This window comes from Hyaena hyaena, unplaced genomic scaffold (genome assembly GCF_003009895.1).
Source record: "Hyaena hyaena isolate Hyena2069 unplaced genomic scaffold, ASM300989v1 scaffold_34, whole genome shotgun sequence".
Classification (NCBI taxonomy): Eukaryota; Metazoa; Chordata; class Mammalia; order Carnivora; family Hyaenidae; genus Hyaena; species Hyaena hyaena.
The window spans coordinates 4,873,271-4,889,179 of NW_024080665.1; the positions used below are offsets into that span (position 1 = coordinate 4,873,271).

Below are 15,909 nucleotides of genomic sequence, written 5' to 3' on the forward strand. Positions count from 1 at the left end.
CCTTCCTTCCTTCCTTCCTTCCTTCCTTCCTTCCTCCCTTCCTCCCTTCCTCCCTTCCTCCCTTCCTCCCTTCCTCCCTTCCTCCTTCCCTTCCCTTCCCTTCCCTTCCCTTCNCCTTCCTCCTTCCCTTCCCTTCCCTTCCCTTCCCTTCCCTTTCCTTTTTTCTCTCTCTCTCTCTCTCTCCCCTTCCTTTCCTTCCTTCCTCCTTTCCTCTCTCTCTCTCTCCTTCCTTCCTTCCTTCCTTCCTTCCTTCCTTCCTTCCTGTATTTGTTTGTCTTTTTCTTTGTCTGTTCATTTGTTTTGTTTCTTAAATTCCAAATGGATTATTCTTAAGTCACTAAGATCCTATGATCCCATAGCAATTTCAGCTCTGATTATGATAGATTACTTGATGCAGGCCTCTAGAATTACAAAACAGCTAGACAGTTTAGAGAAGGGCACAGCTGACATGCAAGGTGGAAAAGGGAAGCTGGAGACTGAGTCTCAAACTCGCTGCTGATGTGAGGCCTCTGGCGGTGTCCCGGAGAGCCGGCGGCCAGCCACCCTTTGTTCACGGCCCTCTCCCAGTCTGATGCTTTTCTTCTACAGAATCACCACCAAGGGACCATTTGGGTCCTTCTTGCACGCTTCCAGTGATGGGGAGTTTGCTACATCTACGGCAGACTGTCCCATCTTCGGTTAGTTCTGACTGTTAGGACTTTTTATTTTTGAAATGGAGCCTGGGTCCCTCTCCTTATAGTTACTTAGCCAGTGGACCTTGTTCTACCTGTTGGGGTGACTTCAAACTAGTGTGTTCCTTCTGCCTTTGACAGTCCTTCAGGATTAGAAACAGGGGTCCAGTCCACCTGCCACCTCCCTGCTGTGATGTCTCTGGACAGGGTCCTTTTAAGCCACTACTTGAGGGTGTGTTCTCAAGGCCTGTCCTCATCTTGTTCTTGTGGTTGGAGAGCAAACTCCTTACTCGGTCAGGATTCTAGCTCCCTGCCTCTCGGGGCACCACGTGCCCTCCTCCTCTAGACCCATCACAAACCACCCGGGAGTCACACGTTTATTGCGTCAGCCCACACGCATTGATTCCTCAGTCTTTCCAGAACCTCACCTAGCCTAGCTTGACGCTTATAGTTTATAGAAGGAATGCACGAGTGACACCGTCAATTTCTTCTGAACTGACCATCTTCTGAACTGGGCACCCTGGGCTCGTTCCTACTTTGGCTGTTATTGTAAGTCAACCCAACATTCGCCCTGCACTTGGTTCATGGTGACCGTAACACAGGACCTCACCTTTATCCCTGATAAATACACCTTGTGGGGCTGGGTTCTCTGCTCTGGCTTGCTCTTCCCTCTCCCAGGGATTTTACGCTGAACTGCCCTGACCTAGTGCCAAACCCTGCTCTTCACAGACCATGCCCCCCTATTTGGGTTTCTAGGCTCTGGAGCCTGACTCTTTTGTCCTTGGCTGAAATTTTTCACCCACTCTGCCTGTTCCTCACTCAGCCCTTTCGAGGCCCACACTTGGGTAGTGGAAGGAGGACAGCACCATCTTCAATAAACAATGACAGAGTTTGTTCCAAACCAAGGTTTAGTTTAGTATTCTCTCTAGGAGAATACCCGTGGTTTGGGGAAATACCCAGAGAACAACTTTCCTGTCACAGAGCTGAAGAGCATCTGTACTTTGACAGAACATTTTTAGCCATCAAACAGAATTTTGGCCTGGCTCACAAGCTCCTTTCATGAGAGCGTGGGCGTGGGGAGAAAGTGAAGACGAACCCGAAAAGACATATTCTCAACGCGGGGAGCAGGCTGGGGGCAGCTGGCCCTGTCAAGAGCTGGGTGTGACTGGATCTTGCCAAGAGCCAGGCCTGTTCATCTGGAGGGAAACCTTGTTGTGAATATGGGGGCCTGTCTGACCCCAAAAGGAAGGCCTGGTTCTCAGGTGAAGCCCAGACAGCTTCGGGCCTGTCCAATCACGGCTACTCACTCCATAGGTGACTTATGTCACCTGTCTGAGCCGCAATCTCCTCATGTAAAATGAAGCTGATGATCATCATCACTTGGCAGAGTTCTTAATTAGACAGATGGGATAATGAATGGGAAAAGTCCAGGCCCCACTCCCAGGGCATCATGCTCTGTATAACCCCATTTCTCAAGTCAGCGAGCCTGAACTGCTTCTCTTGTCTGCTATTCTTTAAAAATATTTCATCATGACTTCTATTTTTCATCTTTTTAATGATCTCTTTGGCTCTGGGTAAGCCTCGATGTCTGGTATTTCAGGGTGGTGGGTGTGTGAAGGGGAGTGAGGAGCTGGGTGATGTGGGTAGCGTGGTGCCTGCCTGGGAGTGAGGGATACAGAGCTCAGTTAGACTTAGTCCACAGACTTGCATGCACTGTGACCTCCAGACTATGTCTCTGGCCTTGTGGGCTCTCCCAGGGAGTGAGAGATAAGAAGGAAGGTGAGTCAAGGAGGAGGAAAGGAAACAGGCAAGATGCTGCCCATTCGCACATAACAAACAGGGATCTTCAGGTGCCTGGAGAATAAGGAATGCTCTCCTATACATTCTGCGGTGTCTAAGTAGGGAAGAAAACTCAAGCCCCATAAAGCATTGGTAAGCATTACTTTGAAACTCAAGCCCTCTGCAACTCTGGTTCCTCTGATGTGATTTAGTAAATGGACAAAGGAAATGTGGCTGACGACTGCCTCCCAGGCCCTTCTGTGCTGTCAAGGGGCCACAGAAATCACAGGGGCAGTACACACAGGGGGAAATCAAAGCCTGGAGGGGAAGGAATGGGCTTTCCCCAAGGGCCAGCAAACCTACCTGACTCTGGGGTGTTTTTTGGACCCACCCTGACCAAACACAGCAGGGCAAAGGACTAACACTATGCCATTTCATGTGAATGATGGACACATTTCATGACCAAAAAAAAAAAAAAAAAAAAAGGCAGTCCCCATGGCTCCTTTTTGATGGCTGTTTCACAGCAGGTAAGGATGTAGCCAGAACACCTGTTGCCTAGGGTGCTCACATCTGCCATTTCCATCTAGCAGGCAGCCCCGAGCTGGAAGGCAGCAGAGACAGAGCATGAGAAGACAGTCCTCCATGCCGCAGTGACTGACTGCACTGATGTGCTTCCTGGGACGGAAGGTGTGCTTGGCAAGGGGCAGTGGTCTGGGCCGGCCAGGTTACCCCTGGGACTGGCTGCCAGCCCCTTCGAGCAGGGCCCCTTCCCATTCACAGGGAGAGGAGGGGGGAGAGGGCTCCCCATGCCAAGCTTGCCACTCTGTTTAAGAGGCACACATGTCTACAAACAGATGAGCCTCTACTTCATTATCACCTCGGCCGGGACATGTTCACGTCTGATATTGGATTAAAGAGGTGCTAAAATCAATCAGGCTGGAGCATAATTTCCAACACAGAGTGAAAATCAACCTTATGGGCCCACACTTAGCCAGATGGACTGCCACCACCTGATTTTATTAAAAATCGAGGACCTGTCACCACTGACAGCCTAAATGTTCCACTTTCTTCCTTCCCTTTCCCTTTTCTCCAAAATATTCCCAGTGGCCTGTACCATAATCATCACCTCCTCATCATTTAATAATTTGTAATTTTAATAAACAGCTAATATTTACCATATCCTTATCGGGTGCCAGATGCTGGCAATACAGCAATGAACCAGAGTAGGGAAGGGGAACGAAGATTTATTAAACACCTACTCTGTGCAAGGCGCTTCCTCAGACGTCATGGAATGTCATACTTACAACCAGATTGTGAGATGCTAGAATTAGGACCATTCATAGGTGAAGAAGTTGAGGCCCAGAGAGGTGAGGAGAACAGTCTAATTGTTCTCGAAAACGGGAGACTTAGAATAAGTAAAGAAACTCTACTTCCTACTATCGGCTGTTTTCATGGGGATCCAAAATGCAGACTTCTGTCATCACCCAGTGGCTTGCACAGACGTAGGCAGTTGCAGATGGAAAGCACGCAGCAAGAATACTAACATTTCTGGAGTTGTCTGGTCTGGGGAAAGTGGTCCACATGACAGTGTTTTATATTATAAGCCACGCAGCAGGATAACATGTATAAGGTACCCTGGTCTTACTCTGAGGACCAAACGAGAAGGGACTGCTTAATTTACAGCCAAGGTGACTAAGGCCAGAGTCAGATGCAAGGTCTCACGGCTAGTGAGTGGCAGAGCCAGGCCTCTGAACTCAGCTCCCATTCTCTTCCCACGCTGCCGTTCCAGCAGTAGCTGTGTGGCAAGACCACGAAAGCAGGACCTTCATGAGCCCTGGTCCACAAAAGGTCTCCTACCTGCCATCTTGCCTGCTGATTGTGTATCCAAAGAGAGGGTTATTGACGAAGCTGATATTCACACCAACCAGTGGGGTCCCATCTGATGTCATCACTTGACCACGAATGACACAAGCGTGCCTGTGGGTAGAGAAGAGAGAATGACGTCGTCTACTTTTCATGTTTAGATCCCTGGATGGCAGAGAACCCCTGGAGGTCAGAAGACAGAAAGCAGGCCACTTAGACATCTCTGGGCACCGTATTTACTCAAGAGGAGTAATACTCTTTTTTTTTTTTTCATATTGTCTCAATTTAAGGCATCAAAGGGTCCTTAAACAGTTATTACTGGGAGATGTTTTTAGATACCTTCCTAGAGGCCATTTTCTAAGGACACCATGTTATGCAATAAGGGGATAAACTGATACAAGAGGGCTATGCCAGCAGCGGAGTTACGCCTGAGAATCCAGTCACTTGACTTGGGTTCAACTCTTGGCTCTGCCACTTTCTAGTTCTCTAAAGTTGCAAAAGTACGTGGCAGCTCTTTGAATCTCTGTTTCTTCATCCCGGCACAGAGCAAGCTCCATGAATGTCAGTGGCTATTACTGTCACTAATGGACACAGTAGAGGCGGATTTACGAGAAAGTGAACAGGACAGGGAGTACATCCTCTTGTCTGGCTTTAGAAACAGCAGAAGGGCACACGCTAAGCATCCCCCTGGAGAGGGTTCTGGAACCTGTCACATCTCCCAGTAATATCCCTGCTCCTGCTTTCCCTCTATATCCCACACAGCAAACCATCTGTTTCCCCCCACCCCCCAACTTGTCGGCCAGGTGTTGCCTAAGCCTTTGTGTCTGTGCAGTGTTCTCCCACCTGCCTCAGTGTCATTCCAGCACCCCTCCCCCAACACTCTCATCCTTTATGTCAAATGACACCTCTTCCCTGAAGCCTGTCTTGATGGCGCTAATTAGACTGGTCACTTTCACGAACACCCAGATACCCTGTCACACTGCACACGGTCCTCCTCTCCACTAGATCGTGAGCTTCTTGAGGACAGGGTCAAGGACTATTCCTTTCCTTGTCTCTGCAGTGCCTGGAAATGCCTAATGAGTACTAGGTCACCGTTTAAAAAAATGGTGGATTGAGTAAATAAGTGGGGCAATTAAATATCATCTAGAATGACAGTTTTTCAAATATATCAGAAATATATCAGAAATGGAACCTTTTCACCAGATGATATTTTATGAGGACCCCAACGTGGAAAACAAAAACCAGATCTCTCTAGATGAAATAAGAGGTTTGGGGTGATCCTGAAGGCAACTCTGGAGTCTTAGTCTCTGGAGAAGCCAGAGAAAAGCCTGTTGGAAAATCACTGAGTTGGTGGAAGAGGAAACTGGGGTCCACAGAGGTTATGTTATTTGCCACAAGTCACACAGCAGGGTAGTGACGGAGCCAATCCAGGGCTCACAGCCTCTGAGTCCAACTCTAGGCTATTCTGTTTACCACTCACGACTCTGGGTCCAGGGCTCATAATTCTGGGTCAAACTCTAGACTATTCTCTTTACCACTAATGACTCTGGGTCCAGCGCTCACAACTCAAATCCAGGGCTCCCAATTCTGGGTCCAGCTCTAGACCATTCTGGTTGCCACTGGCAATGGGTAAAAAAGGAGGTGCTCAGTGGTGTCAACATCCTAAGGCATCAGGGCACTAGGGAGACAGCCCTGGTTGACAAGACAAATCTGAGGCAAATATTCAGGTATGAGTATCCAGACAACTTTTTCCATCTGCCTTGGTTCAGAAGGCTTTCTTTACTTTCTTTTTTTTTTTTTTTTCTGGCTTGGAGTAGAGCTACTGATGAGACCTATGGGCATTCATTAAAAAAAAAGATCTCAAACTCAGCCTCTGCCTCATTGGGTACTTACATCTCTACCTTCCTAGAGTGATAAACTTTTCCCTGTTTGATGAGAAAAGCAATTAACACCAGGCTTGTAAGCAGCTGGTCTCACTGGTGTCAGCCTGTCCTTTCGGAAGGCAAGAACAACTACCCACAATGCATCAAGCTCCCCTCCCCCACGCCGCCCCACCCCACCTCACCTCACTACACCCAATCTGGTTAATGCTAATTCAGTCAGTGGTTTCCTTCCGAGGCCCTTGGTCTAAATGCAATTACATGACAAACAAGTTAAGCGGTGAGGCTCAGCAAAGACTCTCAGTCCTGCTCTGAAGGTCTCCCAATACATTTATGTGAAATTATCTCTCCACTAATGGGAAAGATTTATTCCATCAATTGTATTCAGCTGGTACTGAGAGAAGCCTTCTTTAATGGAGGAAAATTGAATTTCTTATTGCTGGAACTTTGTCCTTCCAGAGAATTACTAACAGATCTCATCCTGGTGCTGGCAACTGTCCAGCCTCGTCCTGACATATGTGCCTTCAGATTCTGCTTGGACGACACCAGCCCTCTGGGGACGGTTTCCTTTTGGGGGCTGCCCTGCTGGCTGCCCCCTCATATGCCTGCGGGCCAGCCTCCTATGACTGATCGTTCTTCGGGGATTTCCTGATAATTGGGAAACATGAAATCAGCACCGTTTGGCTATCATGTAGCCTTCACTCTGGCCAGCCAGAGCAGATGTAATTTTAGCCCAGGCTCCCGTGGGTTGCTTTGGGTTCTGGAGAAGATTAAGTCGACTCCCTGTACCCCTGTACACCACAGAGGCCTCTTGCCAAAACAGGCATTTGGCTCAGGAATTAGGTCCTGGAGAAAAACACTTCCATCCTCTTTCTGTTTGACCATGATTTTCAGTTGTCAAGAAAACCCCACTTAACACGAAGGCCTCTCTGGGACGAAGGAGATGGGGGGAGTCTGCTCTGTGGAGGCCTCTGAAATGTGTCTCATGCCATGTGTTTTTGTCCAGAGAGGTTTAAAAAGATGTGGGTGCTGGGCTTCCAAATGCTTTCTCCCTTAATCCCACTGATTTAATGGATACCACCCGTGGTGTACTGGTGAGGATTTAACACTTGGCTTTCAAAAGAAAAATTGCTTTAATTTGTAGCATTTGCCTATTTCTGTGGTGTAAATACTTCCACCCTGGCCAGTTTCACACTATTAATGAGATGTCACTGACCCCAGACTTGGGAAGAGATGCAGAGTAGGACCCCATTACCGAATCTGCCCACCACAGAGACATAAGTGTCCTAATAAACTTAAGAGCAATGAGAAGAGTGGAATACAGTAAAATAATTAGGAAGTGACGGGTGTTGATTATTCTTTATCTTTTTTCTTAATATAACTTACTTAATTTTAATTTCACATACTTTATTTTTTAGTAAGAGTAGTGCACAAAAAATAGCCTGCAGAATTCCCGAACATTTAATAACCAGTCCTTGTGAGTGGGCACGAGCCTGCTTCCGTATGCCATCGGAACAGACCCCACACTAAGGGTCAATGTGGCTGAGAGATAGTTATTGCTCAGACTGCGAAATTCTATAATGGAAGACCGCACCTTGGCAAGAAGTTGGTATCATGGGGTGCAATTCGCTGTCACAAATTTGGCTTCCCGGCTGCTTCATATGACACTCCTCTCACCAGTCCTATATGTGACATGTTTTGCTTTCCCTTGGTCACTATCTGGGCATAACAGAGTTTCGGGGTATGTTTTTTCCTTGTCCTCAGAGACCCATCTAAGCTGTCATCACCTCAGTAAGGTTGATACCAACTCTTCTGGGCACAATGAATCACCTCTTCCCCTAGGCTCCTCTAGATACTTCCAAGGATCTCTCCATGACCGTGACAGTCAGAGAATGTATCATTCACATTTACATAGCTGTCTTATGGGCTTGTGTGCGAGCCAGAGGAGGCCTGTGACCACATCTCTAGAGGCTAGGGCAAGCATGGGATATTGCTCTGAGTGTCTGTTAGGGGAGAAATGATCAGATACTTGAAGTTCAGAGAGAAATGACTTGCTCAAGGTCATAGAGCAAAGAACTGGCTGAGCTGATGCTCAAAGCTAAGATTTCTGACTTCTAGATCCTTACACTTACTCCTATGTTAGATATCGGCAGTCACTAAAATCCACTCTAATTAAAAAAACTGGGCACCTACTTAATAAGCTAGGCACTGTGTCAGGTGAGGGGGTTGTAAATGCATGAATTACTGTCCCCGGTTGCTTGCTGGAGCTCACCAGAGCCAACCTGAAATGCTCGAGTGTAGCTGTCTCTGACACAAGTGAGTCAACACATGGGTTTGGCATATGTCAGGCAGCTGGGGCACAAAACAGGCAATTAGGTTGAGTGAACTCTGCCAGGAAGGAGCACTCGTGCCAGGCCAAGGGGGGTGGTGCGCATCAAATGAGCTGGCGTTAGTCCAATCACACACTCAGGGCCCAACTGAGGTGCCCTTGCTGACACCAGTGAGGAGGAAGATCTGCCTGACTGCTTCCCGAGTACAGTGGCCAGGTTGCGAGTCAAGAGGGGAAACTGTTGGGAGAGACAAAAACACCTCGAGACAGAATCAAGCAAATAAGAAGCTAACCTCAACTGTCAGTCAGGGAGAGGGGGCAGGGGGTGGGCTGGAAAGCATCCTGGGCAGGGAGTCAGTTCCTACTTCTGACTCTGGTAACTAACTGTAAGACCTTGAGAATCATCTGACCTCTCTGGACCTCCATTCCCAGCTGCCCATGCAGCTGAAATTTTTCCCATCCTGATGTCAAATTAGAATCCAATGCGTGCTTAAGAATGAGAAACTTAACAGAAGACCATGGGGGAAGGGGAGAAAGTAGTTTCAAGCAGAGAGGGAGGCAGACTGTAAGAGACTCTTTAATACAGAGAAAATCAGGGCTGATGGGGTAGTGTGGGAAAGAGGGGAAAATGGCTAATGGGCATTGAGGAGGGTACTTGTTGGGATGAGCACTGGGTGTTCTTATGTAAGTGATGAATCACGGGGATCTACCCCTGAAGCCAAGAGCATGCTGCATACACTGTATGTTGGCTGACATGACAATAAATTATATTAAAAAAAGAATGTATACTGGTTTTAACATAGTGCTGCCCAGTCTAGCTCAAGTAACCCTATTACACCTAGTTTTAGAATCTTCATGGACTTCATACAATTCTGACACTTACCTCTGAATTGTTCCCTCTCTATGGAAACTTCCACCTATCCTGTTTGTTCATCTGAAAACCACCTGCATCCACCAAGTGGTACCTCACACTTCCAGCCCTCTGCCTACTTCCGTAAAACCTCAGTGGTGCCGCACCCCTGGGGCAATCTTTCTCCCTTGGCAGACCATAAGCTTCTTGAAGACAGGGGCCACATCTCCCTCACTGCTACATACTTAGCATTGGGCATGACTCATGCTCATTTCTAAGTGGGCAGAAGAAAGCCTCCACTGCAAACAGGCATCTGGCCTGGAATCTGAATGCATCGCACAGAGTAAGCTCTTGATAAATTATTCACTGAATGAATGAAGAACTGATACGCTTCTGTCACTGAAGGTGGGGGTGACGCCTGAGAACTCAGAGCTACTCAACCTTGATGGGGATACGGCCAAGGAACTGAGGCTGGAGTGGCTGGGCCTTTCTAGCTTATCAGCCCAACCTTCATCCCAAGGCTGGGTTCCTTCCCCTGGAGGACCCACCCCACCTCGGCTTGCAGTCTGTGGCCTCCTATCTGTACCTCTTTTTAGAAAACTTTAAAAAAACAAATGCTGGCAATTAAGTCAGATTTGTTTTTCAATGCATATTATACAAGCAGATAAAAGGAAGATGAAGGGAGAAAAGCTGCAGCTTTAACTTCCTAGTTATTAAATGAGAACAGCTAAGGAAACTGCTATTCAGGAGAATGAAATAATTATTTGGGATCTAGGTGGCAAAAAGTAACTTTAGCTCTTCTCTGAGTTAAAGTATTTGCTACTCTGTGCCACGCTTGTTTATGCAAATCACTCCTTTGTATTACATACTTTAAACAGATTTATATGCCTGAGTATACAAACCCTTAAAATGTTTTCTGCTTGCTCATGCTGATTGACTGGGGATCTAACCAGCATCTCTGAGACTTTATTCAACATCCTGTAAGAACCTCACTTGGGCCCAAATGAGAAGCCCACTTCATGGGGCTCTTGAAACATCCCCAGCAAGGGAGTTTCTGTCCAAGCCTGACCCTGTCCACCTTGGAACAAGCCTCTAAGACCTTGTTCCTTCCAGCCTGGACATACTAGCTATTGTGCTGGTCTCTCTTTCTCTGAGACAGAGCCTTTCCATCTCAGGGCTCTGCCTCAGTTTCCTTAACCAGCTTTTCCAGCCTGATGTCTTCCACCTATAAACAAATTCTTGCAAACCCACTGGTAACAATATGTTAGAAGAGACCTTCCTTCTAAACGTTTAACCTTCTCACTGGGGAGGTGAGAAAAGAAAGTCTAAGGCCTCAGCATTTATTGTGCATGAGAGCTCTGGGCAAGTCCCTTCACCTCTCAGACTACTTACCATCTGGCACAGATACACACCTAAGTAATTGAGAATCTCAATTTGTTTTAGCTGCCTCAAAAATCAGAGTTCACATCGCCAGAGAAGGGCTCTTAAGGCTGTTTTTGAGTATACACTTTTTTGGTAAACATTTTTGAACAGGCTTTTTGGATGTCTTCATATTTATTAATAAATTGCACACATGTGCTGTCGTCATTAGCCGATACTAATCATATGCAGTTGGTGCAAGGCTTAACGGATAAAAACGCACACACGCATACTTCCTCTCACTGTGCTTCACAGATACTCCATTTCTACAAAGTCAAAGTTTGTGGCAACCTTGTAACCAGTACGTGATTTGGTTCCATTTTTCCAGCAGCATTTGTTTACTTCATGTCTCTGTGTCACATTTTGGCAATTCGGCAACGCGTCAAACTTTTCCATGATTACCTTAATTTGTTTTAGTGATCTGTGATCAGTGAACTTTGATATTACTACCGTTAATTGTTTCGGGGCATCGTGAACCATGCTCATGTAAGGCGGTGAGCTTCATGGATAACTGTTGGGTATGTTCTGACCGCTCCACCAGCTGCTCTCCTGTTTTTCTCCCTTTTCTCAGGCTTCTCTGTTCATAGAGACACAATATTGAAATCGGGCCAAATAATAACCATACAATGGCTCCTAAGTGTTCCAGCACTTGAAACCAAAAGCTCGAAATGATTAAGCTTAGTAAGGAAGGCACGTTGTGAATGCAAAGGAGAAGTTCGTGAAGGAAATTAAAAGCGTTACTCCAGTAAACACACGATGATAAGAAAGCAAAACAGCCTTACTGCTGGAATGGAGAAAGTATGAGCGGACTGGATAGAAGATCAAACCAGCTACAACAGTCTCTTGAGCCAAAGCCAAACTCTCCAGAGCAAGGCTCTCTCTTCACTTCTCTGAAGGCTGAGAGAGGGTGAGGAAGCTGCAGAAGAAAAGTTGGAAGCGAGCAGGACTTGGTTCATGAGATTTAGGGAAAGAAGCTGTCTCCATAAACACAAAAGGACAAGGTGAGGCAGCAAGTGCTGGTGTAGAAGCTGCAGCAAGTTCTCCAGACGACATAGCTGAGAGAATGCATGAAGGTGGCTACGCTCAACAGATTTGCAATGGAGATCAAAGAGTCTTCTATCGGAAGAAGGTGCCATCTAGGACTTCCACAGCTGGAGAGGAGAAGTCAGTGCCTGGCTGCAAAGCTTCAAAGGACAGCCTGATCCTCTTCTTAGGGGCTGATGCAGCTGGTGGCTTGAAGTTGAAGCCAGTGCTCACTGACCATTCTGAGAATCCTGGGGCCCTTAAGAATCTACTCTGCCTATGCTCTATAAATGGGATAGCAATGCCTGGAAGACAGCACATCTGTTTACAACATGGTTTACTGAATATTTTAAACCCTCCTACTGGGACCTACTGCTCAGAAAAACAGATTCCTTTCAAAATATTTCTGTTCACTGACAATGCATCTGGTCACCTGAGAGTGCTGATGGAGATGTACGAGATGAATGTTGTTTCCATGCTTGCTAACGCAACATCCATCCTGCAGCCCGTGGATCAAGGAGTCATTTTGACTTTCAAGTCTTATTATTTAAGAAATACATTTCAGAACGCTATAGCTGCCATAGATAGCAATTCCTCTCATGGCTCTGGACAAAGCAAATTGAAAGCCTTCTGGAAAGGATTCACCATTCTAGATGCCATGAAGAACATTTATGATTTATGAGAAGAGGTCAAAATATCAATATAAATAGGAGTTTGGAAGAAGTGAATTCTAACCCTCATGGGTGACTTTGAAGGGTTCAAGACCTCAGTGGAGGAAGTAACTGCAGATGTGGTAGAAATAGCAAGAGAACTAGAATTACAGGTGGAGCCTGAAGATATAACTATATTAGTGCATCTCATAATAAAACTTAACAGATGAGGAGGGCCTTTTCACGTATGAGCAAAGAAAGTTGCTTCTTGAGATGGAATCTACTCCTGGTGAAGATGCTGTGAGACTGTTGAAATGACACAAAGGATTTAGAATATAACATAAACTTAGTTTGTAAAGCACTGGCCGGTGTGAAAGGAGTGATTCCAATTTTGAAAGGAGTTCCACTGTGGGCAAAATGCTACATCATTTGCATGTTGCAGAGAAACTTTTCTTGAAAGCAAGAGTCAATCAATGTGGCAAACTTCATTTTTGTCTTCTTATTATTATTGTTATTATTTTTGAGAGAGGGTGCAAGCGGGTGAGGGGGCAGAGGGAGAGAGAATCTTAAGCAGGCTCCACTCTCAGTGTGGAACCCGATGCAAGACTTGATCCCACAATCCTGGGACCATGACCTGAGCCAAAATCAAGAGTCAGATGCTCAACTGCCCGAACCACCCAGGTGCCCCCACTGTTGATTTATTTTAAGAAGCTGCCACAGCCACCAACCTTCAGCAACCACCGCCCTCATCAGTCAGCAGCCATCAGCATCAAGGCAAGGCCCTTGACCAAGCAAAAAAAAAAATTATGATTCACTGAAAACTCTGACGATGGTTTAACATTCTTTAGCAATAATATTTTTGAATTAAGGTATATACATTTTTTTTTTTTAAGATCATTACATTTCACACTTAATAGTCTATCATATAATGTAAACCTAACTGCTATATGCACGGGGAAACTAAAAAGTTCACTTGCCTTCCTTACTGCAGTACTTGCTTTACTGCAGCAGTCTGGAATGGAACCTCCAGTCTCTCTGAGGCATGCCTGTATTTCAAATAGTCTTCTTGATAATGCTGAATCTTTGGGCTAATGATTTTTAGATTCTTGATAATTTTGAACCTCGGTTACCTTTCTGTTCGATCTGATGAAAATGAACATTAGTGGTTTTCACTTCATAGTGGAGCTGAGGAAGACTTTGTGCAAGAAGTACCAGCTCTGCCATTTTTGTTGTCGTTGTTGTTGGTTTGCTTGTACTCATGCTGCTATATTACGTTGTCTTTGAGCTGCAGCTACTCTACAAGGAACTTTCTATGGCACTGGACCGTTTTATGTGGAAGTTTATTTGAAACTGGATTTTATATGCACACACACTACAATCGTGTTGTGATACACCAGAATAAACCCGTACAGGTCCACTGCCTCTCTAAGAACAACTTGTTGCCAACTAACATTGGCAACCAAGGGAGAAAATCAGTGAAAACCTAGTGTTCCATATGATTAAACATTCATTCTCTCTTATTTTTTAAGATAAAAAGTAAATATAGATAGATCCTCTAATACTTCCTCCCTGTACTTCATGGATCACATTGGGCACCCACCTTGGGACCGCGGTACTGCGCTTAGAGTTATAATGGTGTGTGTTTGTGATTTCTTTGAATGAGATAATTGTGAACATGCTACATATTATTATATTCAAAAGTTACCCTCTAGTTGTGCTTCATTCTTTTTACCTAATTTCAAAGCTCTTCCTAGGTTTCTTTCAATGACCTTAGGCCAAAGTGACAGAACGAGATCTAATCACTTAACTTTTAATGTTTCTGACTCACTGGAGGGCAGGGAACTGGACTGGATCTTCTCTTGAGGCATCTTAGCTCCCCAACTGTCCAAACTTTACCACTGTTCTTTTACCATAGAATCAGAAACTCCGTGCCATACAAGTCATCCCCTGTGGGATCCCATGTCTCCAGACAAAGCCCATTGTCTTCAGCTTGGCATGGAAGACCCTTCAGGATGTGGCCCCCGCTTGCCTCTGCAGGCTCCATCCCATTGTGCCATTCTCATACCCTGTGTGACTGCCATGTGAAATCACGTCTCACACCCTTGTCCTGGCATGTATTTCCATGCCTCTCTGCCTTTGTCTATGCTAATTCATCTGCCTCACATGTCTTTCTCATTCCTACTAACCTCTCCTTTAAGGCCTGGCTTTCAGTGAAGCTCTTCCTTATTTCCTTGGTACAAAGAAGTCACTCCTTCCTTTAGTGAACAAAGAACAATGTATCTATCCCACTAAAGCATATTTGTTAATTCAAAGGTCTCATCTTCTTTTCTAGGTTGCCAGTTCTTTGACCTTTGCAACTTCAGTGCTCAGCACAGGACTAGGCTTATATGACACATTCAACAAATGTTGAGGAGAGAAAGAAATGAATGTCACATGAATGAATGAAAAAAATGATGAAGGCAGAAAAAATGAATACAGTTATTTCAATTAGCTCAAAGGAAAGGATAGATCTGAGCTGAGAGAAGAGAAACTCAGACAGCCCTGGCAAATAAGAGCAGGGTTCTGTTATTGGACCTTTAATTGAGCACCTACTATGTACTAGATAGACGGTGCTGGGTAGTATTTACTTATCCGTTTTCTTATTTACTTATGGAAACTGCAGGAGGGCAGCACCTGTAGTTTCTGTTTCATTTCCTATTGCATGCTAAGCAGTTAAATACATAATGAACAATAAATGAGACACAATCTTCATGTCTGGGGAACTCAGAGTCTGGAATGAACATCATCTGACTTAAAAAAAAAAAAAAGTCGTATCTGGAAGTAAAACCAGTATGGGGTAAAACCAGATGCTTCCAGCCACGCCATGCCAGCACGACCTACAACATTCCCACAGCTAGAACCAAGCACCGGGCTCTGCCCAGGTAACCTAATATTTGTTCTTCCATTTGGAATTGGGCTCAGTGCAGACTCTACCAGAGGCTGCCAGATCACTTGCTGGGAATATGGAATAAACATCCCAGGAAAGTCCTCCAGTTCATTCAGAAAAAGCTTCTTCTCTCAGACTACTTTGTACATGTCTGGGGAGACAGAAGGAGAAACCCACAATCTTCTTCAGATTAACAGAAGTGTAACTTTGAAGCTAGAAGTGTCCTTGCGGTGACTGGATCCAAGCCCCTCATTTATAGGTGAGGCACGTGACGTCTGGGGCGGGGCGGGGACCTTCTCTATCAGACATCAAGGCTGGGACACCGACAGGTCTGCTGCGGTACCCTGACACCACCTGGGGGCATCTGGTGACAACATGGTCTTGCAACTACTAGCGTCTCCTGAGCACCCCGGCTGTACCTCGGCAGAGCCCAGAAGCCACCCATCTGTGACCTCCTCACTTCATGTGGCTGTTGAGTCCTGCAGATTCTCATGGGGCATGAGCTTCTAGGCTGCAGCT

The 15,909-nt window shown here is 45.8% G+C and overlaps 1 protein-coding gene across 1 annotated transcript in view; it reads right to left on the reverse strand.

The window, feature by feature from the left end:
* TENM4 (teneurin transmembrane protein 4) overlaps nucleotides 1-15,909 on the reverse strand; it is a 387,326-nt gene that overhangs the window by 71,737 nt on the left and 299,680 nt on the right. Inside the window, exon 19 of the mRNA XM_039228710.1 lies at nucleotides 4,308-4,427. Coding sequence (XP_039084641.1) covers nucleotides 4,308-4,427 — 120 coding nt within the window. The remainder of the gene's footprint in view (nucleotides 1-4,307; nucleotides 4,428-15,909) is intronic.